Raw genomic sequence first — 26,876 nt, 5'->3', positions numbered from 1 at the left:
TACTCAAGACTGCAGTTTCAGTGGTATGAAATTTTTGTTTTAAAATTGTTTATGTTTCAGATTTTATTCATTTGTAAAGATTTATTTTTATAGTTTTATAATATAACAAAGCTAAAAATATATAAATTAAGACAAAGAAAAAGCTTTTTAGATTTATTTAAATTTTAATACTTAAGATTTTTCATTTATGTTAAAAAATTAACTATATAGATGAAGGTAGTATATTAAAATCTGATCTAAAAGTGTGAGTTATTTCGAGTTTAATACAATTCTATCTTATTGATATAAAATAGAAATTGATTTTTATTTTCTTATTATTATTAAAAATAGTTAGCTATTTTATATGAAAGGTTTAGCTTTAAAAAATGTATTAATAACTTTGGTATTGTTTTTCAAGTTACTTGCAATAGAACATTTTTTTAAATATAAAGACTTTTGTATTTTATTAATTCGTTGAAAAAATATTTTTTTATGCTTTTTTCTTGTTATTTAGATATTTAGTTTTACTGTCATAAAGTCTTACGTTTCAAACTTGCCATAAAACAGTTTTTCACTATGTCTTGTGTTTTACATTTGTCATTCAATATGTTTCTTTTTTGACAACTTTTGATTCGTATTGAATCAAAATTTAAAAATATGCAATAAACTTAGTTCATCTTGCTTTAACTTTCTTATAATTCAGATTTAATTTTCTAACTTACATTAAATAAACAAGCAATCTATTCTATTTATAACATTTCATTTTCTTTTGCTAAATTTTTTTTATGTAATATATATAATGTGCAATGATGTGCTGTTATCACTGTTGTATTGTATATAAATGAGATTGATATTTTTTTCGTTAATAAAACAGATACTTTCGTTTTATTAAATATGTTATTTTTTGTAGATATAAAGTTTACTGTAAATTGTAAAAAGTAATTTTTATTTAGTAAGTTATATTTCTGCAATTATAAGTAATTCTAATGAAGTCTTTTTTTTAATGTTTTAATTGTGAAATATATAAGTATTTTCAGAACAGTAACTTCGAATTTATTTTATTTAGTAAAACTATTTCAATCATATTACTTAAAAAATATCTTTTTATAGCTAATGACAAAAGTCTTAAGTTAGGGGATTTTTTGGAAAAAATTGCTGACTTAAGTACCACGCTACGCCTCTGGTGGATACTATAAAAATAGCATAATTAAACGCGTTAAAAAAAAGTTTAAGCTAATTGTAACTAAAAAAAAGCTCTTTTTAATAAAAAGACTAAATAATTAACTGTCCGTCAAATATATAGTCCGATATTCCTTAAGTATTTTATTCTAAATAATTAATTTACAAAAACAACTTAACTACCATAACAAGATTAACGAGAGAGACAGCATTGAGTGGAATATCCCATAAGTACATGACACCGAACATATCCACTGTTATCATGCTGATCGTCAAGCAAACAAACAAAGCTGATACAAAATCAAGTCCAAGCAGTACAAAAGTTACTCCGAAAATTGCAGCCAGGGACACGACTGTTTGAATTTTTTAAGTTTTATTTTTAAATTCTAAAAAGAAGACTTATAATTAAAACGAACAGTAAATAATGTTAGAACTTTTAATAAACTATAACTAGAAAATTCCTTAATCTTACAGAATATTTCTAATATAAAACAAGGTTTACCACAAAAAGTATTAAAAATAATGGTAGTTTTAATTAATATATTTATCGTTGTAAGGACTAATTCAGTTAAATTAAAGTTTGAATACGTTATAGTTTACTATAAAATAAAAGTATGAGCTATGTATTGAAATTTATTTGTAACACTCTGCCGCGATTAGAGGTAGAGAGTTGGTCGCTTTTTATTTCGTTCACTTCTCTCAAAATATCTTATGTTGATCAGCACTCGATTCGTTTGAATGCGGTAGGCTTTGTTATTGTCTCTTACGAGCAACCATGCATGTTTTAGCAGTTTGTTAAACATCGTTACTAGCAGTGGCGTCGCGTAGTATTTTTCTTAGGTGGTGCAGAAAAAAAAATCCGAGTTTAACGTGATCGATTTGCCCCTATTTGAGTTGTCCCTGCTCAATTGCCTCTGCTCGACTTGTTCTGCTAAAGTTGCCTCTGCTCGAGTTGCCTCTGCTCGAGTTGTCTCTGCTCGAGTTGCTTCTTCTCGAGTTGCTTCTGCTCAAGTTGCTTCTTCTCGAGTTGCTTCTGCTCAAGTTGCTTCTTCTCGAGTTGCTTCTGCTCGAGTTGCCTCTGCTTTTTTCCACTTAGCTTACTTACCGCAAGATATTGATTTTTCGGTAATTATTAAAGAAATTTTGCTGTTTTGAGTTCAATTGCGACAGTCAGCTAAGAGTTTGCGGCAGTGAAGTGAACAAAATGGTAGTTTTCCAAATTGGAGGTTTATAAGATATTTTGTTCTAAAAATAACGAAAAATTTATAGATACTGAATTTTTTCTTACAAAATTTTAAGGTGGTGCAATTGCGGCAGTGCAACACCCCACGCGACGCCCCTGGTTACTAGCATAAAGATGTCGATTGTTTTTAACTTAGGCTCTTAGGACGAGGTCTTTTATTTTTCTAGTAAAATTTATTGTATCTTTTATCTTTATGTGTTAATAAATTTTTACTTTCTGCGCACATTTGTTCATTGTTAATACACTTTTAATTCACAGTCTCGATTTCAGTTATACAAGTAGTATAAGTTATTTAACAACTTCATAAACCTACTTCCAGGTAAACAGTAGTATAAGTTATCTAACAACTTTATAAAGCTACTTTCAGTTGAACAGTAGTATAAGTTATCTAACAACTTTATAAACCTACTTCCTGTTAAACAGTAGCATAAGTACAATAAACCTACTATATTAATTAACTAATTCAGTCTAAACACTAGCTAAAGAACTAACTTAGGATATTACTGTATTAGCGCGTTAAATTCAATTATAACCAGGTCCATATCAAAATATAAGTAGCATACACCTTAAACGGTAGACTATACATATATGAGTAGATGCTTCAATGTTGAACAGAGCGTCAACTAATTTACATAGCCTTGCTCCATCTCAAATACCACATAACCGAGTTGAAAAAATGCTAATGTTGCTATGCAAAACGTTTGTTTGTTTAAACTTGTGTGGCTTTTAACCTATTAGTGCAACTATGCCACACAATACTCTTCGAACATGAAAAATTTATGTAAAATACAAAATCTTACCTAAATTGAAAATAGTATCTTCAACAATAGTTAAATACTGTTCATAAAAAGGATAAAAAACGCTATATGGAAACACTTGGCTTGATGTATTCCGGGATATTTCTTCGCTAATTCTGTTTGCTTGTTTTAAGCAAGAAATGAAATCGCTAGAAGTTCTCGTGATAGTGTGATACGTCATAAAATATGTAGCTAAAAATATTTTTTTATCAAATTTATTTTATTAGTTTAAACACTTATCATAAAGAATTTTATTATCACGACATGACTATAAAAAAAAAGACAAAACATAAAAAAATTAAATAGTAAATTTTTATTTTTAGTTAAGTCAGATTAAAGAAAAAAACAAATAAAAAACAACACTTTCTGTCAGTTATCGAGTTTAATAAAATTAAGGTTAATCATGATACTTAGTTCAAGTTAAATTTTTACATAAGCCAACCTCCAACTCTAGCGCTTGTTTCATTGTTTATTATTGTTACTGCGCTATTGTATGCAGCATGTCCACTAAAAATTATAGAATACTAAAATATTATTAAAGATTACTAAGGATTTACTATTTATCTGTATGTACTTACATATTATATATAAATTATGACTGCTACTGTAATTTTACTGTTTATACATTCATTAATAAACTAAAATTAAAAGCTTACGGTCAATATCAAAATTATGAAATAGATGAATATTTTTTCAAATCGGTAAGCAGAAATTAAATACAGTAACCTCTCGCATCTTTACGCACTCGTGACGTTACGCACTCTCGTTTAGTTACGCATTTTAGAATTCTAAAAAATTCAAAAAAAAATTTTAGTATTTTTTAATATTGCACAAATTAGGTTTATTTTATATTTTTAATGTAAAATATGCTAACTCACTTCATCATATCTTTAGACTTTGTAAACTTATGTTCCTTGACTAATTGATAAACATTTAGTTATACCTTAGTATATCAGAAATTTTGTTAACAATAAGAGTTTAAATTAAAGAAATATGACTGTGTTAAATAATGAAAGTATAATGAAAGTTTAAAACACAAACCAATAATACAGCACTCTTGCCCTATATATGAACAAACATCTAAAAACGAAATCTTATGAAACTTCCTAGCAAAAAGTAGCAGTGATACTGATTAATTTAGAGTTTACATTTAACACAAATGCTTAACTATAAATTGAATTTGCTAAGTAGAATAGAATATAAATGTTTAGTATCAAATAAATCACATATATATAAAGATAAAATCTACTTATTATTAAATTTAGTAAAAATTTTCTATAAGTATTATTATTTTATATAAGTTTAAATCCTTTCTTTAGATATATGTATAGTTTTATCTTTTGTTTTCATATTTATAAATAAATTAAACAAATTTTTTAAAAGTGAGAAAGTCTCCAGTCTGCTTTTAACTAGAAGCAATATCAAAAAACAGCCATTATAGTAAGTATATTTGGTACCTCTCGTATCTTTACGATCTCTCGTATCTTTACGCGGTTTTTCTGTGGACACAATGTGCGTAAATAAGCGAGAGGTAACTGTACATGCTGCAGAATAACAGTTGCGTATGCTACTAAGTATGGACTTTTTAATGATAACAAAATATAAATATTGATTATTTATACAAAAAACTTTTTTATTACCTATTTCTTAAAAGCATTAATTAATTATTATTCGTCGTACTAATTCATATATAAACTATTTGGAAAAGTAGCTTATAATAAGAACTTTAACCATTTTACTTATTAGAATGACATTTAGATCTAGCCAAGGTCGGCAGGTGGTCACGGGCTAAATAAAGAAAATAAATGTCTACTTTTCACGGGTAAAATTCAATTTATAGTAAAAGCAAGCTCGCAGGCCGCAGTTTGCCGACCGCTGATCTAGACATTTACAAGCAATTTAGAGTCAACACTTTTTATTTTATAATAACGAGCTTATAAAAATAAACATTTAAAATGTCACAAAAACTTAATAATTATATACAACACTAACCCTTTACTACAGTTTATGCCAGGGTTGTCGTTCAAAAACCAAGGTAAATAATCTATAAATTCTGAAGCACTAGGACGCACATTTTCACGAACTTCAACAAAGTTTCTACATGACGTGCAAGATTCAGATTCAATCTGCAAAGTAATTTTTGTCTGCATTTATATAACGAAATTAGGTATTTGAGCCTCCTGTATACATTAATAAATAATGCAATTTTAGAATAATTAAATAAAACAAAAATACCTTCGAAATAGATAAAAAGTGATACAAGCAACAAATTGCTAGCAAAAAAGGTGTATTTCTATTGAGTTAAACATGTTTAGTTTTATTTGGATGTGCTAGCTTTTAATTTATTCAAGCTATTTATAAGTTTATTATCAAACCAGTTATGTATAAATTTACTCTTAATAATTGTAGCTTGTTATATTAGTAAACTATTTTTTTGTTGCAATTCTAGACAAGCTTAGTAATATCATTAAAATTAAATATAAGTCTATGCGGCAGTTTTTTAAATTTGTATACAATTCAACTTGTAAATAACATTTACTCATATCAACGCCATTAAGCTACAAAGAAACCTATTCTTGTTTTTTCTAAGTTGTGATGAAGAAATAAAAGTTTTTCGCCGCTTTTTAAAAGCAATCGATTTCGCTTTTATTCGTACAAGTTACTAGCTTCTGAAAATAAACTTTTTCAGAAAAAAACAGAAGATGGGGAATACATACTTATACCTTATAAACTTTTTTCTTTTAAAAAATAACAAAAAATATGTAAATTCCGCTAAATTTGATGTTTAAAAAATTTATGTTGTGATAATTTGTCAAAGTTTAAAAAGAGATAACCACATGGATAAAAGAAAATTGAAGTTTTATAATCAAGTCTTTCAATAAATTTGGTCATATAACACAAATTAAGTTATATAATGGTAGTGTTACTAGTACATTCTATTCTCATTTAACATCTAAAATACATTTGTGAAGTTTAAAAAATCTTAAAACTACCCAGAGTTTTTTATATAAAACTTAGTAAGCATTATTTTTTTTTTTCAATGTTTAACTAGGCATTAGTCTCTTGAGTTATCTAAAATGTTTAAAAAACTAAAAAACATCCAGAGTTACCCTGAATGTACTTAGTATACTGAGTTTGTGGCTGACATTCTAGTTTAATATAAAAATTATCCTTAAGAAATTTCTTTTTATGTATATACAGAAAAAATTATTTAAAATAGTAGGTTAGTACAATTTTGAGAGGCAGCAGTGGTTCAACAAAATTTTAAACTTTTCACCGAAATATATTATTTTACCATATACTATTTTTAATCTTAACTTATTTTGCTAAAAAGAAACTTATTTTGCAAAGTAAAAAATTAAAAAAAATTGTTGAACAACTGCTGCCTCTTAAAGTTAAGTAATTAAATATTAAATGAGCTGTATTTGTAGAGTTTTTACATTATTTAATATATTTAAATGACAATAAAATAGTTGAATTAAAATTGTAAAGACTTTTAACAAACTGAAATAAATTATATAGTCAGTAAAAGAATTTAATCTGCCATAAAATTTAAATTAACAATTCACTATTTCTACTCTAATGGATATATGTACTTATATGTCTACGACAAATGATTGAATTAACTAAACTTTAATTAGTCTGTTCCGCTTGACTAATATTACATATATTAAACATTCAAAACATAATAATCTAAGTATATAAAACTAAAAGGAGCTGATCGCAAATAAAGAAAAGTCTTTCCAAAACAACTGGATCTGGATCTTTTTTAAATTAGGATCCGGCCGGATCAGGATCAAAGCAAAAAACAGCCGGATCCAGATCTCGGATCCTGTAGACCACTAACTAGAAATAAAACTATCATAGATCACTAAAAAAAACTCAAATAATTAAATAAAATTATATAAACACGGTTCTAGTACTTTGACTCAAAGAGATCATTAAAATACCAAAATCTGTAGGTTACTTCCAAGGAACAAAGTTGATCAAAATGTAAACTTACAACCATTTAAAAGGGAAAGTGTACTAGATAATTTTTGGATGGGTAGGCATCAAAATTGCACGAGGGGACAAAATTGCACGGAGACACTTTTGCACGAGGGGATATTTTTGCACGGGTTGAATTTTTTATTTATTTCTAATTTTTAATTATTATTATTTTTTTTAACTTTACTATCACTGTTACCCCTAACCCTTACCCTCGGTTGGTAACTTATTTATTTTTATTTTTTCATTATTTATTTACTTTTAATTTTTACTATCACTTTTACTCCTAACCCTTACCCTCGGTCGGTAGCTTTTTTAATTTATTTTAAATTGATTTATTTTTGTTTTAACATTTTTCTTGTTTTTTTAATACTAAATTTTATTAGTTATATTTTTATTTATACTATTACTGTTACTTTTTCAGTAAAAATAAAACTTTGTGAACAAATTGTCAGTCTAAAATTGCAAAGGTTTGCGTACAAACCCTATGGTTGTTACACTTAGGACAACTCAGGCAGGGTGGTCACAAAAACTGGAAAAACATGGAATTTGTTAAATTTTGATAAACATAGAATTTTGTACAAAATTCACTAGAAAACATGGAATTTTAAACAGTTTTTACGGGTAGCTGTCGAATTTTCATAGCGTACAAAATTGCACGAGTTGAATTTTTTTATTAATTCTTTTTTTTGTTTTTTTTTTACTATCACTGTTACCCCTAACCCTTACCCTCGATCGGTAACTTATCTTTTGTATTTTATTAATTATCTTTTTATTTCAATTTATTTTTTTTAGTATCACTGTTACCCCTAACCCTTAATAGCTTTTTTTATAATTAATTTATCTTTATTCTTTTTTTTTAATAATAATTTTTATTAGTTATTTTTTATACTTTTATTTTTACGCTCACTGTTACCCCTAAACCTCGGTCAGTAACTTTTTTTTTTGTTTTTTTTTTTTTACTTTCGTGCAAAAATGACCCTTGGTGCAAAATTTTCTTTATGCAATTTGATCCGTTCCCGTTTGGATATATCCTGAAAAAATTATAATAAATCTGCTCTCTGACATTTTGTAGTGTTCGAATATATTTAATCAGATTTCAGTACTTTCATAAATAAAATTGTTTTTTTTCAAATAGAATTTAAAAATAAGGATTATTGAAAAAAAGTTATTCTAAATAATAAAAAATATTAACCAAGAGAGATTTTAATTAGAGAATAACAGCTTATTAGTTTATTTTTCTACTATAGCAACCCTATGTCTTGATCACATTATATCAAGTTTATAGACAAACATCAAAAAAAAACTCGAGAAAATATCAAAAAAAGTTTTCATAATTTTAACAGGCATCTTTAAAAAAAATGAGACTTTTCAATTCTTATAATCTTTACTCACTTTGATAAAAATAATTTACAAATAGTTTAGAGAAGATCTCGTAACATATATTTTATAACTTATAAATATATTTATGGTAAAACTATGTAGTGAAGTCTTACTGAAGCATTACAAAACTGCTTGTCGTCAAGACTTGATTGGTTGAATCTACAGCAACCCGACAACGGAAGCAGCCAATCATAGTAATCGTCTAACCAAGAACTAGCTGGATATGCTATAGTTGAGCTGTTCATGATTAATTTTAATTAACAACTCTAAAAAAAATTTAAAAAATATTCAACTTCATTAATAATTTTCTAATAAGTTAAATTCTTTAAGATTTTTACTGATAACATGACTATAACAAAAATCATAAAAATATTCTGATGATACAAAAACTTATTGATTTAGATGCTACTTTATTTATTAAGGAGAAACATTCTAGTAATTAAGTGATAAACATAGACTTACAAATTTTGAAAAGCTTTAATATTCTTAAGATTAAACTATAGTGAAATAACCTTACAACGTTAAACAGTAACATTTTTTCATAAGATAAGTATCATTTTAAGAAAACCATTTTTTACTAAAATAAAAGCGTTTGTGTATGTGCTTATCAGGCACGCAGCTAGTTTTTTTTTTCATATAATATTAAATTAGTTTATTTGTTTAGCTTCGATAAACTGTGCTTATTTAGGTTTAGTATATATTTATAGATATTTTAGTAGTGCTTAAAAAAGACTGTAGAATATAGAAGTATTTACTAGCTCTTTAGCATTTTTTGTCTTAGTACTTGTTAACAAACAAGTTTTTATAAAAGAACCTGGAATTTTATTTCAAAAATTTCAAAAGCTTTTTTATTTAAGATACATATATGAATTGAAAACAAAACTTACTGCTTTGTATAAATGATAAAAAAGGTACTTAAAAGTAATACAAAGGGAGGGGTAACTTAGCGATTTACTATCATTTATAACTCACGATAATTTAAAACTTTTTATGCTGTATGTATAACAGTTTAACTAGCTTATTCAAATAACAGCACACATTTCATTATTTTTTATACTTTTTACTTTCAACGAAAACTTATAAAAATTATATCTTTGAAAATTGAACTGAAATTTAATTATATTAAAATAAAAATGTTTAAAACTTTTTAAAACATAAAATAACATAACAATAGAATGTAAATTTAGACTTAAAAAACTAAATGTCAATGTTAGAGAAACATTACTTTTTACTGTTGAAAATTTTTTGATTTAAAATCATACTGAAACGAACGAACAATAAAAACTTACAACAATAAAATTAAATTTTAAAAGTATCTAAGAAAACGACTACTTTAAAACTACACAATATAAATATTAAAAAAGTCTAGTCTGGTAAACGAATTTTTTCTGCTAAACAGCATGTGCAAATCTTAACAAGCTGGTCTTAAGGTCTTTTGGAAAAACCTGAGAAAAACTATTTTTCTGCGATTTGACTTAGTTGATAATCATGAGTGTGCCAGTAACTACGAGGAGAGATTTTCAATGTTATTGCTAGCTGAGAACTCTTATGAGCTACATATTCTAGAAGCTTTGTGTAACAATCAATAAAGCCTAATAAGCAGAAAAAGTTTGTTTATCAGGCTAGTCTGAGAAAAAAAAACTTGAAAAAGTGAAGAAAAATAGAAGTCTACTCACGATTATTAACGGAAAACTATTGCATGGCAAATTATATACACCATTATATCTAAAAGATAGTAAAACTTTCAAAATTAAACGCGTAATCAAATTGATTCGTTTTATAGTTTAAATATACAGAACTTACTTAGTCTTCAAATTTAATACAGTTATATACTGTAAATTATTTATACTATAATTTATGGGTCAGTATTATGGTTGATGTACAATACTAGGGGGGTTAGATGTTACTATTTGTATCCTTTTCTTTTATTTGTATTTTTTCATGAAAAAAAGTAACTTAGATAATTAATTAATTTGTTAGTTTAGTTTACAAAATACTCATTTAAATGAAAATTAACAGAAGTATTTAAACCGAGCGTTTTTAGAAAACCGTGCGAGCAATTTTTTAAACTGATCTCGCTTAAAAATTAATACTTTCAAAGATCCAAAAGTTAATGTCTGTTTTATATACAAAACAGAGAACAGTTATTTAATTACGTACAAAAATATCTTTCGTTTTAAAAATAAGTAGTTTCTGTTTATGAACTTTAAGTTAATGCTACATTATGTAATAAATTAAATATTCTAATACAAAAAAATCATGATACATATTTTTTGTATTCACTTGTATACAAACATTTGTTCTGTTTTAAAAGCTGAAATAAAACTTTAATACACTTTTTGAATCAAAATGAGTTAAAAATAAATTAAGTATAAATAAACATTTTTACTACATTCTTTGTATACAAACATAAATTTATATATTCTTCTTAAACATCTTTTTAATGCAAGAATAAAAGCATAAGTTAAAAAAAACCATTAAACAAGTCAGAAAAAAGTTTAGTGCTATAAAAATATTTAGTGTTCTTCTGTATTTTGCACTTTAAATGGTGTAGTTTAATTCAACGGTTACAATAGATAAAATATATTGTAAATATATATGATATAATTTATAAAACTATCTAGCAAAAACATCTAGTTATATTTATACTTTCTTTAAAGTCCACTTTATGTAAATGGCATTTTGTAACCTTAAATTTTAATTTTTTATTTTATATGTACTTTAATACAATTTTTTTTTATTGAGATATTATACTGACGAGGCTTGGTTGAATGGGCTAAATAAAAATTTTACTAGTTAATCAATGTGTTGTGTAAATGTTAATTTCAGTTATGCACTTGAAAAAGTAATGAAAATACCAATAAGTTTTTCTAAAAATGGCTAGAAAAAAGCTTCTTACTAAAATACTTAGTTTAGTTTGGGCTTAAAATATTTAATTATGCTTATTTAAACTTGTTATTGTAATTCGCTTTAAATTAAACTATTGAAAGTACTTAACTTAAGTAGCTTTAAAAAGATTAGTTATATTTTATATTCATAGTTTATTATAAACAAACCAATTTTTCACTCTTATATTTAAGGGTAGGAGTCAAATATGCACGAAGGGACAATTTTGAACGAAGGGTCACTTTTGCAAGGGTTGAATATTTTAAAATTATTAAATTTATAAAAATAATTTATTTTTACTATCACTGTTACCCCTATACCTAATCCTCGGTCTACAACTTTTTTTTTAACAACTTATTTTTGTTGTTTAATAGTGATTTTTATTATTTATTCTTTTTAATCATTACTTTTACTATCACTGTTACCGCTAACCCAGGACACGTTCGGAATCCATCCGCGATCAAAATCCACCCAGTCAAATTCGAGAACCGCTTACCGATTGAGGGTAAGGGTTAGGGGTAACAGTGATAGTGAAAAATAAAAAATACGTAAAAATGCAAAAAGTAAATAAAATAAATAAACTTAAAAATATATCAGGTGGATTCTGAACACGGGTGGATTTTGATAGTATACCCGCTAACCCTAACCCTCGGTCGGTAACTTTTTTTTACTCTCGTACAAAAATGACCCATCGTGTAAAAGTGTCCCTTTGTGCATATGTAATGCATCCCTGTCTTGAATATAAAATGAAACTGTACAGCCAATCATAATCAGCACATTGCTAATCACTTATTATTGTTATGCATAAAACTGCATTGATGTTGCAAAAAAAGGAAAATATATTAATTTCTTATTATTGCAGTCACTTCAGTGTTGTCAGGCTACAAATCCTTTTTTTGGGTTTTGAGTAAGTGAAATCAGTCCACTTATAGCTCATTTGATATGAACTTGTAGCCTGTTGGAACTCAAGTTTTATATTTAGATTTGAGTGGTGGAATCAGTCTACTTATAGCTTGTTTGATTTGAACTTGTTGGAAGTCAAGTTATGTATTTGGATTTGAGTGGTGCAATCAGCTCACTTGTAGCTAGTTTGATTTAAACTTGTTACTTATTTGAACACAAACTCTGTACTTGATTTTGAACAGTTGAATTTGAACTCAGCAGTTAGCTTCAAGTTCAAAATAAAATAATTTTTTTAACTGTCTATTTCTACAATTCTATTAGGGGCTTATACTGTTACATTGCTAGGTATTTTATATTTGACTTATTCACTGATTTATACAATTTTGTTAGGACTAATAATTGTTTAAAGTATTTTTTATATTTGACTAATTTCCCTATCTTGTAGATTTGTATTTGTTTGTATTGAATTTAAAGCTTAATAAATTCATTATCTTACATCGACTTTATTTATTTGAATTATCTCAGTCTCAATTATACCTAACATGGACCCTAACTATAAATCCCCCTCTAGTCTAGATGTAGCAAAGCTACCCTCTAGAAAACCTTCCCACGATTTAGAATGGCCACTAATGTGTCCACCTCTCCCGGGCACTCCCCCTGTAAGTTACACATATTTCACTCATTACCTATATTTAGATATAAGAAATCATCCCTATTATTTTGACAACTGATGATCTCTTATATCTTAATAATTGAGTGCAACACAGTTTTGTTTATAATAAACTGTGAAAATAAACTATAACTTACCTAAACTTGTAATAAAAAACTGCTCTTAGAATATAATGCTTCAAAATATGTCTTTCTTAAAAATAAAGCTAAATGAATGAGAAACTAACTCGTTAGAACGATATGATTCGATATTGATAGTAGCAACAAGTGAGTTGTTATTGCAACCACTTCCTCCACATATTTGGTTCGCTTGATCTTCTAGTTCGTACCTTTGGTTGTCCTTTACGACGAAATAAACAGGAGCACCAGTAGACAGATACTTTTTCATGGACGAGAAGTAAGTAAGGACGTAAGAATCACGTGGCATCGAAAGAGACTGATCGAGACCTATTTGAACATTGTGAAGATTGGCAACACTGAAGCAAGCAACACCTAATGAGAAAAAATTAAATTAAGTTCGGAAAAAATTAATATTTAAGGAATTTACTCATCAATTTCTTTGCATTAATAAAAATAAATAATGAACTTTTCCACAGGATCAACAACAGCAGCACCTGTTAATAGCAATGCTGTTGTTGTTGGTCGTGTGGTTAAGTTCATTATTTATTATTGATGGCGCGAAGCACGTCAACTTTGTTGATAATGACCGAAATAAAAACTGGTTTGCAATAACAACATAGGTATGAAAGTACTTACAAAACTAAGATTAAAAATAAGTACATATATAACTAAAATTAACAACTATAGAACAAAAACTAAAAATAACTTAAAAGAAAGTTTTAACGTATTGAAATCAAAAAATTATATATGTAACTAATTTATTAAAAAAAACCTTTATTCTAAAAAGATCTCTTTTGTAAAATTTTGAAATCTTTTAGTTAGTCTTGATTTTCAGGTATAAACATATTTTACTTTTACTTGAAGCAAGAGTTAAGAAATTTTGTTTTAGGTGTCAAGTATTATTTCAATCTAAACTAAAACAGTTATTTTACTCAAAAATTAAAACTAAGATAATACATAAAATTGAATTTTTAACTATTTTAAACTTATATGAAAGGATTTTTACTTCAGATTTTAAATTTTTTGTTCAGTTTGATCGAATAAGTAAAGCTTATGTGCAATATAAGATATTTTGAAAAATTTATCTAGTTACTTAGCATAATAAAAATGATGTCTCGTATTAAACTGTATACCTTGATCAATTTAGTTTGTAAATAATTTATCATTACTTAAATTGGCTTTGGTTAATTTACAGGTTAGATTATTTTAAATAAGTATCTTGTTTGTAAATCACATTTGTATGCAAAGCTATTAACTTAAAAGTATTGAAAGTTTTTGTTAACTTATCATAAATATCTAACACATGAGCTATGCAATATACTTACATCACTTAGGTTTTTAAAAAACTAGATTCAGTTCGCTTGGGTATAAACAAGAACTGATCATACAAAACCTATTTATAAACAGCTAATACTTTATAAAAATAATTTTATAATCTAATTTGGTTATAACTCATTCTATTTAAAGTTTTATCATTTTTACAAACATAGTTTTTAAAAATTACACTTGTGTGTTTCGTTGACAAAATATATCTCACTTTATACCGTCTATAGTAAAAAAAACTTAAAAAGTACACCTATGATAAAGCTTTAAAATAAATTACAAACAGTTTCAATACAAAAGTATATAATAGACAAGTTATCAATATTTCAGATGATTGAAATTAACTAACCAATAAATATGTATAATACAATGGGTCGCACATATTTGTTTAAAACAGAAGGAGCAACATAGTTTTTGAATATTGTGTATAAATAACCCTCTTTCGAAGCTTCTTCAACTTGAACTTCACCAGTTGGTAAGCAACATGCACAATCATACTTTCCTTTCTCCTGCAAACAACGCATATCATTCAATTTAAATAAAATAAACTCCTTATTACAGATAATACTTTTACACACAAAACTTATTTACAATTGCGATTTTACAAAAAAAATATTTATCAATATTTACTTTAATTTTATATATGGTAAATTATACATAGGTATTAAAAATATATATAACTAAATCCAGAGTTTTTACAATACTTATCAAATGACAATAACAGATAAATAAATTATAGCTTATATAGATTTTAATACAGTCAAAACAGCTCTTATCTAATTGTATTTTTTGATTTGTAATTTATGCTTATTTAACAACTCTTACTTATCAAAATATCATTAAATTAAATATCTTTAAGTATCACTTTTAAACTTTAAATGCTTAAATACTATCTTCAAAAGTAAATAAAGTTTAAGCAAAAAAAAGAGAAAACGGCGTTGTTTAAAAAACAAATAATTTAAAGCAAATACTCTAAAGTACGGAGCAAGTTTAAGTTTTTATATAGAATGAATTATTAAAATTATTTATAAGTTAATCCATTTCACTGTTTAACTTCAGTTAGATTTAAAAACAATTTATATTTTATCTCATTCTATTTTTACCTAGAAAAATATATAAGTATATAACTTAAAATATCTTTTATGTACTTATTTGTAACTTAAATTGTGAAAAAAATAGTCATTCCTAGTTTGTTGTAAACAAATAGAACTGTGCCTATTTACTTTTTTAATGTAGATAAAAAAAGATAATTAGGAAATATAAATAAATACATTTAGTAGACTATTATTTGTAATTGGTTAAAACTTAGTTTTTGATTGAAGTTTAGACTAACGGTAATTTTTAAACTAGATTTTAAAAGTAACAAAATCTTAGTTTAAATAAGCTAAAAGAAAAATTTTGAACAAACTTTACGTCGGGCATCTAATGAAAGTATAGATACAAAACAAGTGATCTGCAACAAAAAATCACAAAAAACAGCCAATCCTGCAAACATAGAAAAAGTCTTTACAGCAGGCATGGTCGATAATCCCCCTGAATAAATATAAAAAAACGTTATCAATTTTTACAGTAGTTATTTACAGCATAAGCAAAAAAAAAGTGTGATAATAATTTTAGTTGTGAATTAAATAAAGTCTTCGGATTATTTAGTTTAACATGATACTAAAAAGTATTGAATGAATAATATAAATGATTGAAAACTTGTACAAAAGTATTTTGAATTAACATAAGTTAATTAAAATACTTTTTATATTTATTGTTTAATTTCAAGCTATGACAACAAACCTAGAAAAAAAGCAACTGTTTCACTTAATGCGCTCAAGAAAATACTTGGTGCAACTTCACCTACAATCCTTCCCAACTGATCTTCCAAAGACTCCCCTGAGCGTCGTTCATCTCTTCAAAATAATAGAAATTAGATTTTCATTTAGTACAGTGTAGAACTTTTACATTTTTTTCAACATAAAGTATTGTTGTAACTATTTTTAATAGGTTACTACAAATAGTAAAATCTAAAATGAAAATATTTAATACGTTTGCTATTACCACAGCTTATAAGTGTATTTTTACAAAAAACTAGACTTTTAATTATCGAATTAGAAATAAATGACTAAATAACTAACCTGTGATACTTTTGAACGATGATAAAAATATTGTCTACTCCAACTGCCAAAGCTAAAAATGGTACGACTTCAGCTATAATAAGGGTTATTGGTACATTGCAGTACGAAAATATTCCTAATGACATAATAACAGAGAAAAAAACAATAATAACTCCACTCAATCCAACTGTTAATTGTAGCTCTATCTGCGTAGAGATTATAATGAGTAGTAAAGTACATATAGTTTTTATATAATCACTACTTTCTATGTAAGTCAGTGAATGATAAAAGAGGCTCTCCACTTTTCAAGGTGCCAATAATAAACTCTACCTGTACAGTTGTTTCAGCGTTTTTAAAATAGATTTTAAAACAGAAAGTTTATGCTAATATAAAAAACCGTTTTGTAGCTTGTTTCCTTGCGTCGGCTGCAGCACTAAGTTTTTTGGAGTTTTGATCATTTATAAATTTATGCAAAGGAGGTAAAGTAATAATACAGCAGTACATTAATAACATCTCTAAACTTCTATCTCAAACCTACTTCACTCTAAATTTTAAGTCTTATCCCTAACCCACCTTACCCAAACATAAAACAAATATATCCAAAAAAAAAGTATATTAATTAAAATTTAAAACAAACAAAAGCTAAATTTTAGCCAATCAGAAGGGCCTATATTTTTCGGTTGACAGCGTTCTTTCTGTTCAGAAACTTTTATTTTTACTCGTTTAATTTTTTTTTTGCATTACATAATTTACACCTATTTTTCAGACTGTAATAGTATTTCGTTCTAGCTTATATTTGCCAATTAATTCTAAAATTAATTTTATTATTCTAAAACTTCTTAACATACTGTTATAAAATTTGAAAAACTTTTTCCTGGTGCATAACTTATTCAAAGCATATAACAACACACATTTCATTATTGTTTATTCAAGTAATTTCGACCAAGACTTACCGAAAACTGTATTTAGTTAATTAAACTGAAATAAAAGTTTACTGTAGTGATAACGTTTATAAATTTTAAAAACTACATAATAATTGAGGTTAAAGCTAGAATTTGATAATTTAACTTAATGTTAGAGATAGAAAAACTTACTACTGTTTAAAATTGAAAATTATTAGTTTTAAAATAACAGTGAAAACTAATAACGATAAAGCTTACAATAATAAAATTACACTTTTGAAATATTTAAAAAAACGATCACTATAAAACTATAGAATTCAAAAACGTCATTTAACTTTTGAGATATTTTATTTTTTGTAAAAATTTTTTGATATAAACGTATGAACCGCAAATTTTTTGGGGTCAATTTTCTCGGAAATTTTAAAATTAACTAAAAATCTTTTAATAATTAAAAAAAAAAAATTCATCACAAAAATTAAAAAAAAAAAGTGTTTTTTTTTTCAAAAAAAAAAAAGTTTTTACAAAAATTTATTTTAATTCCAAAGTAACGTTTTTTTGTTATTGTATAAAGATTAGACTGTTCACTTTGAAGAAGATTGCTTGAAAAATGTAGGAGGAGATAGATTTTAAATGAAATAGTCTTTTTTCGCTGTTTTAGTTTCCCCTTCCCATAGGGAACTTATTATGTGGCCCGACTTTGACTGGTCATATCTCAAAAAATAATTGGAATTTTTTTAAACGATAAAAAGCATCTTGAAGCTTAGAAAAAACTCTATAAAATCAGACCAACTTGTAAAAACATGGTTTACCCCCCTATGGCCTTAATAAGTCTAGTCTGATAAACAAACTTTCTCTGATAAATAAACTGGGATTAAATGATTGAATACATAAGGCTTTCAGAATATGTAGCTGAAAAGAATTCTTAGCTCGTATTAAAACTGAAAAGTTCTCTTTTTTGGAATTATACTGGTGTTGTCTAATCGCATAAAATAGTTTTTCTCAGGTTTTTCCGACAGACCATTAAACCGGCATTTTAATATTTTTGGCACATGCTGATCAAATCGTAAATGAAATCTTTGAGACGTCTTTCCAATGTAGTCACTACCACACAGGCAACTTAATTTATAAATAATATTACTTTTTTCTTGGGTGAGTGAAACGCTTTTGTAAATTCCACTTCAAGGCCAGTTAGTGTGAAAAATAGTTCTTAAACAAATAGAGCAAAAATTTAGTATACTTCCTCAGAAACATTACCTGGATAAGAAAGTTTTAGATACACTGGACACTTCTGAGGGCCAATCATTCTTAAAGCTGTTGAACTTTTGTTCTTGTTATAAATTTTGATACTAAGTTATCTGGATAGCTAAATGATAGGAAAGTATTTAAAAGTATTTCAAACTCGCCTTCAAGATAGTAATGAGAACAAAGTTTAGTGAAATTTTTCACCATGCCCGTTAAAACAACTAACTTATGCTTGACCGTACTACAAGATGCCAAGGAGCATATAATGCCTCTGAACTTAATTTTCAATGGATTTTAGCAAGAAGTTCACCATTGACTGATCTGATCGCTTGACACAAACATCTAAACAATTTAATGAGATATTCTGTTTTTCTTCCTTTTTTGAAAACTTAAGGTTTTTGTAAGAATTGTTGAAGTAATTTATAAATTTTTTGTTCATTTTAAAAAATAACAAAAGTGTCATGTACGTATCGAAGATACACAATAAGACTTACAGTTCGAAAATAGCTCACTTTCTAGGTAGCAAAGAAAAATGTTAGCCAAGATTGGATCCAGAGGTTAAACAATTTCCACCCAAATGTTATAAAGTTGAAGCATTGACAAAAGCGGTACTCATTTTTTAAACTGCATTTGTGTTTTGTGTAGCAATTTTTGAAAGAAAATCCGGTCGAGCCAACAAAATAACTGGTGTCATTTTCTGTTAAGCTTTTGTCATCAACAAGACATTCTTATTTTTCAGAATCGCTTTTATTTTCCATATCTAACAGTTTACAATAGTATGCCATTTTTATTGTTTCATGTTTAGCATACAAAAAATAGAATAGTTTTAGTGTTTTCCTTATACAAAACTTACTGTATGACGGATCTTCAGCATTTTTTTTTACAATTTATAGAAACCCGCGTCGCTTCACTTTTGCAAAAAGGAGCTTTTAAGTATTTCATATTTTATCTTCATTTTATCTTGAAAAAATTTAAATGTGAAAAAACCGCAATCTCTAAACAAAAGGAACGAACTGTGAAGTGATTGTTTACATTACCGCAAGCAATTTACTTAAAAATGACTGTGTTTATCTTATTATTACATGAAATATAATTTCATACAAGTTTTTACGTATGCTTATAATTTTCTTTTTAATGAATAAATGTATTGCTGATCAACGCATGTTAAACACTGAAACAGCTGTACAAGGTTTGTTTCTGTGTATAAAACTAAATTAACTGCATACTTCTTTTAGCTAAAAAATGTGAAAGTAGAGAGGCTTTTGACAAGGAATTGTAGTTGCAAATATATATTATTTATAAAACACTACGATTTTTTTATCCAATTGCTTCCCTGTCATAAATAGAAAATTTTATTTACAATATGTACTGGACTCTATAATTCCTTGTGGAGAGCCTCTGTATTTTCACATTTAGTTAGCAAAAAGAGTTATAATTTAACACCATTTTTTTGTGTTTAAAGCCTCTTAAGTAACAAAATGACTGCAAACACTTCAGACTTACGCCAATCTATCTTGGGTATTCATTAAAAATGTACCACTAAGTAACAGTAAACATTACTTGGTCAAAACTTACCAAATGACTGATTAACTAGTTGGTATAATTTGATGGAAAGTTATCTATTTTTATTTGGATGATAAGGAACTAGTTAAAAAAGAATATGGTGGAACTTTTCCATCAATAGAAAATCTTAAAAAAGATAAACATCTAGAAAGGTTTGAAAAGGATTGATATGATTTGATAATATGTTTAAAGATCATAAAAATAAAAAAAACGTTGTTTATAAAAATGGTTTATGGTTTAAATTAAATAAGAAGATCAATTAAGTTATTTACCTTTGCTGGAAAATAGTTAAACATATGTAAAATAGAGCTTTAAGCATTACAAAAAACCGCTCGAGATAATCAAATTGCAAAACGTGTAATAGTAATTGAGTAGAAAAGAGTAATATAGAAGCACAAAAACTAAAAGTAGTTAAAAAATTTTACCCATAAAATTTCAACTATAACATGGAAGCTTATATACAATTGAAATAACAAATCTGAATTTTTGACAAACAAATTTTAGAAAAAATAAAATGTCTAAACCAAATATTGGTCAAGTAGTTAAGAAAATTTTAAATAAGCTAGTTAATTGAATGAGTTATGTTTTAAAATTGAATAAATTGAAAAATACCAAATCCGTTACTAACTTATGTAGTAAAATTAAAATCAAACAGGAGCAGATTAAGTTTGATGACAATGACTTCTACCAGAGTATTTCTAGCAATACGCTGCTAGAATTAAATTTTATGTTATTATCTATTCAGGGTTGCCGCTCGTTTTTTCAAAAAGTTTTCCAGGTTTTCCAATTTTTTTCAGAATTTCTTCCAGGTTTTTGAAAGCACATCTGTTTTTGATAAGTTTTAGTATTAAGTTATTATTTAGTTAAAAACACTGCTGTTTAAAAGATATAAATTACTTAAGAGTTACTGTAAGTATCATGGTTGCCACTGAACAAGCTGAGAAAAATTTCCCTGACTTTTCCTGACTTTTTACCAAAATTTTCCTGACTTTTAAAAATCAAACTCTTAAATTAAACTTATTCTAAAATACATAATCTAACACTTGAAACTATATAAAGCTGTTCAATATGTTAATAAAAATTTTTGCAGTTTTATAAAGAATATTTTACTAATTTACACCAGATGAAGACATTGAAAATAAAATTAAATATTTTTGTAAATTTCTAGGAAAATTTTGGAATTTTTTTCTGACTTAAAAGGATTTTTAAATAATTTTTACCATTTAAAGGCTTTGGAAAACAAGAAATTTTGTAAACTAAAACTGACAAAATCTGACTTTTTTTTAAATTTTATCAAATTTCCTGACTTTTTTTCAAAACCCCCCATTTTTTCCTGACTTTTGTTATTTTTTAAAACTTTCCCTGGCTTTTCCTGATTTCCTGACCGAGTGGCAACCCTGAAGTATTGCAATTTATTTTATCATGTTGGAACCTGTACTAAATTCTTCTAAGATGGTTGTTCAAAAGCCGTTATGATGGTTTAATACAAATAGCTAAAAGTCTACTTAATTTTTTTCTTAGTTTGAACGTGTTATCTTTATTAATTCTTGTTTACTATTTTATTGAATAATTATTTGATATTTTAAATCTATTTAAACTATGATATTAAATGATTGTGTATATTTTAATGAAACAGCAAGTGAAACTGCTATTTCATTAAAATATACATATATTGTAACTAATCTTAATAATATTTTTCAAGCTTTATAAAACTTTTTAGAAAAATTTTATGAAAAAAAAAAATTCTGAAGTATATTAAATTCATCTTGTGCTAAAATAGAATAATGATAACATACAAAAAATTGCAAAATTTTTGTTACAAGTAAAAAGTTCGGCTTTTATTTCTTTCCTAATGACTTCCACTCACGAACAATATCAACAAAAAGTTAATGTTAAAACATTATTGTTTCCATAACAACAAAGTAAGCTAAAACTACAGATTTATAAGTCATAAAAACTAAGTATCCTAACATTATTAATTTTTTTTTGAATATTACTTTTTGTTAAAAATTAACAAAAACTCTAACTTAAAAAGTTTCAGGTTTTTTGTTCAAAATTCCAGTTTTTTTGCCTAAATTGTCAAATTCCAGGTTTTTCCAGGTAAAGTGGCAACCCTGTCTATTTAATAAATTGATTGCACAACTATCTTATTTAATAGGATAGGGAAACAATTAGGCCAAAAAAATACCTTAGTGTTTTATAATACTAATTACATATACATAATTTACGTTAAGTTACTGATTGTCAAATTAAATGTTTTTCAAGGTAGAACTAAATTAACTTGATAATTTCACTTACTAATACTCTATTAAAGTTGCATCCTCTGAATCTCCCAAGAGATATTGCTACATAAGCAAACATAAGTAGATATGAAATAATAATTGTAGAAACATCAGCACTAGATTCTCGATTTATTTCATCTTCTATTGAACGTTCTGATGAAAATGCTATAGAAAGATTAGTATTTGGCCGGTTTTGGTACAGTTTCATGAAACTCACAAACCTATAAGAAAATTTGTTTTATTTTTATTACGGGGTTAAGGTTATAAAAGTAGTTTATGAAAGAAGAACAACATAATCAAATACTTTATTTTTAGAAATGTATGCATAAAATATTACTAAACAACCAACTCTTTTTCCCAAGTCATAGCACGCTCAACTTTTTCAGTGTCATTGTAATAATTAATTACAGGCACAGTAACAATGGCTGCTCGTGCTTTCCAATACTCTTTAGTTGGATACCCGCCGAGTGCTACGTATGGATAAACCGGACCTCCATAATCACCAAGACAAGACAGATTGATGTCGTCGATTCCGTCATCAATAGACTGCGGTGATTTCAAACACGAAATAAGATGATCGTGGTAATCTACAAAATAGTTTTAAACGTAACTAGTTTTAATTTTAGTTCGTAACAGTATTTTTGTTTGTATATGCTTTATAAATTTTTATTTTGTAGCTATTGTTACCTTTGAAATAGTAATTATTAAAGTATTGAAAAGTTTTAATTACAAACCAGCAACACCAAAATCGTCTGTTTTATCTATATTTTCGTGCTTGTTTTGAAAGTAGTTTACAACTGACATTGTAGAGCATAGATCATTAAAACCTTCAAGAGGTTTCAAACAAATATCTTGTAATGTGATGTTTTTGTTATTGTACAGTGCTTTTATGTCAAAAATTTCTTCTTGCAGAGATAAAATCTGTTTTAAGATTTTTTTTACTTATTAATTGCTAAAATAGAACTTTTTTTTTTCAAATATGTTTATATATTAAACACAAATACTTTTAACAAAAACAATAAATCAATCATTTTTGTTAGTTGCCTAAAAACATTAGATAAAATTTAAAAGTATATCTAATAAGTTATCTAATTTAAAAGTAATACTTTAAATAGATTTTTTTTTTCTAATTTTGAACAAAAATTTTTACTTCGTGCAAGATGCTTTGTTGCAAAACAGGTCCAAACTGCCAGTCAATGCCATTTGAGTCAGTGTATATAGAGTAGTTTGAATTAGGAGCGGTTATTATAAGCTGTTCTGTCCTTCATAAAAAAAAACTTCTTTCATTATGCAAATAAATTTAAAAAAAAATTTTACCTAGTAAGAATCAATTAATATAGCTAAAGATACTTATATTATAAGCTATGATGACGTCATAAGGGATGTAGAATAACATAAAATACTTCAAAAGTTGTATTTTTGTAGTTTAGTTAAAAACTATGCAATGTTAAAACTGCAAATTAATTTAAAACGGATGAACTAAGTATAAGAAATAAACATAACGTAGTTTAGTTGCTCAACACCCCTATGATATCACCATAAATCGTATCTAATCATAAAATTCATAAAAATTATTTAACGTTTTCTACAAATCGTTTGTGCCAACAAGCTTCTTATTGACTATAAAACACATAAAGATCTTGGAAGTCTGAAATTAAAGTTATAAGAGAGTAGTTTAAAATATAAAATGTATGAAAAACCTGTAGAATGGCCCAAAATGCATATCAAAATAGTTTTTATTTATCCTGGCATCACTTGTAGGTGACGACCAAAGCTCAACTGGGTCAGTTGTTACTTTAATTTTTATAAATCCCAATCCACAGACAAGAACTACAATAAAACCTTAAAAAATATTAATAGTTAATAGATTTATTTAGTTTAGCTTGAGGCTATACTAAAACATTATTAAGCATCAAATGGATTGATTACATCATAAACTCTGACGTGATCCTAAAGGCAACAAAATTGCTGCAATTAAACCTTTTTTAAAGTTATACTTACTCTAGGAAGTAAAGTAACGAAAACGAAAAAACAAACGCTCGTCAAAAATATACTGTATAAAAATTATTAAGTGGTTGCTGTGTAGTAGAAGCATTTGAAAAGAAGCATATACATCTATTAAACAAGCTCTGTGAACTTATATTTGTAAAAAAAAATTCTTAATTTGTATTAACTGATTCTGATCGTTAAATTTAAAATTAATTAAGCTACCTCTTAAGTTAATCACAGCATATTCGAAATCTTATTTGAGAAAAAACGACAATGACTCAAATGATGAAATTATAAATAAAAGCTCAAACATACTATGTGGTACTTACTGTGGCAAGATATGGTAAACAAATATTTACTTTAGAAGTATATTTATTCTATTATTAGTTTATTTTGTCGTCTTCATTTTGTGTAACTGTACTAATAGTGTTACTTATACATATATATAATTAGATCAGGCTTTCTAAAACATTTTTTCATAATGACCCCTTTGAGAAATAAAAAAGCATTTGCCCCCTTCAATAAGGTTTAACAAAAACTACCATTAAACACGCCTAAGATCTTTTGTTTAGCTCTTCATCATAAACTCTAGGATATCTAGTATAAGTCAGGGTTGTAAAATTTTATTTGAAAATTTTTCCAGGTATTCTGAATTTCTTCTAAGGTAGTGAAAGAACTAGATTTTTTATTCATTTCTAGTATAAAGCTAAATTTAATGTAAAAAACTATCTTAAATAATAAATCATATTTAAAAGATTTTGTAACGTTACTTAAAAGTTGTTATATAAAAAAACACTTAATGATACCAAAAAAAATACATATAATACAATGATAGATTTTTCGTGTTGAAAATAAAATTTCATAATTTCACATGTAAAAATTGTTTAAAATTCCAGGTTTTATAGTGATTTTGTTTAAAGCTCCAATATTTTTAGTGTCTCAAATTCTACGTTATTTTTGCCTAAATTGTCAAATTCCAGGTTTTTCAAGGATACAAGGTTTTTTGGCAACCCTGGTAAGTTTCAAATTATGTCCTTATGCCCACTGTACTAGACGCGCGCCCGTGGAAAAAATAACTTTAAACGATACAAAAAAATTATTGTATTTGATAGATTTTTTATATCTAGTAAAAGTTTCGTTGTTATATTGTAAAAAATATTAGAAATTCTAGGTTTTTAAGTAGTTTTTGTTCAAAAATACTAAAAATTCTTGTTTTGTTTTATGACAAATGTCTAAATTTATTTTATATAAATTTAAAACAGCTTTAAATATTAAATATAAATCGGCTGTACTTATTAAAAATGCGACTAAACACCGTTATTATTCTGTCTAGTTCTCAATCCTAACAAAGCTATTGTTTTTATAAGATATATTATATATATTACTAACATTTTGTTTGTTACTTAAAGTGTGATTTGGAATGATTACTGTATAAAAATTATATTTAAATACCTAATTCCAAGGCTATTTACAACATAAAAGACATTTATCTAAACTACAACAAATGCTATTAAAATCGCTTTTTTAAATTATAGTATAAATATTTTTAAAACAATGATGTAGAAAGTTTTACAAAAACTACCATTTTACAAATTATAGATACTTAGGAATGTTTTATGATCTTTTTCAACCAAGTAATAAGATCTAAACTATAACTTATAAAAAATAAAATTCACTTTTAGAAAATATATAAACTATGAATAAGGTTTTAGTTATTAAAATAATAACTATGTATTTAATAAAATTGTGTGACTTGTTAATACCTTCATGTAAATAGAAAACTAAATGATGCAAATGAGTAAGTAGTATGTAGTGAAACCAAAGTAATTTTAAGTCTAAATTATAAAAACATTAATTTAAAATTAACAGACTGTTCAAAAAATCTAAACAAGAAATTTTAACTATTGCCTTATAAAATATCAAAACTTTTAACGCAACTTGAACAAAGAAAACTGTCATAATTAAAATTAAATAAAAAACTAAGTTTAACTTTCAATCATAAATAACTTTGAAATAATATTACTAAACTTTTAAATGAGTTTAAAGAAATTTATTAATAAGATTTTAAAAAACACTAAATTTTGATTATGAAACAAAACTTGGTTTCTTATGCAGTTTTTCAGAGTAGTTATCTTTACTCAACAAAAAAATTACACTAATATAAGATAAGATAAAATTTTGTTGCAAGTTGTTTAACCTTACTGAATTAAAAAAAAAACTTAAAAACATTGTTCTCTCAAAAGCTTAGGGTTTTATTTATTTCAATTCAATACTTATCGTTTGCGATTCATTAATTGAATTGAAGTATGTACTTTGTATTTGAATGG

At 26.1% G+C, this 26,876-nt stretch overlaps 1 protein-coding gene across 1 annotated transcript in view; it reads right to left on the bottom strand.

Annotated features, from left to right (window-relative positions):
• Positions 1-26,876, bottom strand: part of LOC145840600 (NPC intracellular cholesterol transporter 1-like) — a 50,577-nt gene that overhangs the window by 9,104 nt on the left and 14,597 nt on the right. Inside the window, exons 9-23 of the mRNA XM_082947906.1 lie at positions 24,261-24,402; positions 23,711-23,822; positions 23,295-23,481; positions 22,910-23,147; positions 22,577-22,781; positions 16,593-16,777; positions 16,255-16,367; positions 15,878-16,002; positions 14,819-14,978; positions 13,254-13,518; positions 8,682-8,805; positions 5,191-5,324; positions 3,641-3,705; positions 3,202-3,390; positions 1,342-1,511 (exon numbers count right to left, since the gene is read on the bottom strand). Of these exons, the coding sequence (XP_082804032.1) occupies positions 1,342-1,511; positions 3,202-3,390; positions 3,641-3,705; positions 5,191-5,324; positions 8,682-8,805; positions 13,254-13,518; positions 14,819-14,978; positions 15,878-16,002; positions 16,255-16,367; positions 16,593-16,777; positions 22,577-22,781; positions 22,910-23,147; positions 23,295-23,481; positions 23,711-23,822; positions 24,261-24,402 (2,414 nt within the window). The remainder of the gene's footprint in view (positions 1-1,341; positions 1,512-3,201; positions 3,391-3,640; positions 3,706-5,190; positions 5,325-8,681; positions 8,806-13,253; positions 13,519-14,818; positions 14,979-15,877; positions 16,003-16,254; positions 16,368-16,592; positions 16,778-22,576; positions 22,782-22,909; positions 23,148-23,294; positions 23,482-23,710; positions 23,823-24,260; positions 24,403-26,876) is intronic.

This window comes from Thalia democratica, chromosome 7 (genome assembly GCF_965202585.1).
Source record: "Thalia democratica chromosome 7, ktThaDemo2.hap1.1, whole genome shotgun sequence".
Classification (NCBI taxonomy): Eukaryota; Metazoa; Chordata; class Thaliacea; order Salpida; family Salpidae; genus Thalia; species Thalia democratica.
Note: the sequence above shows the minus strand (reverse complement) of the source record. Positions and strands in the feature narration are given on the sequence as shown.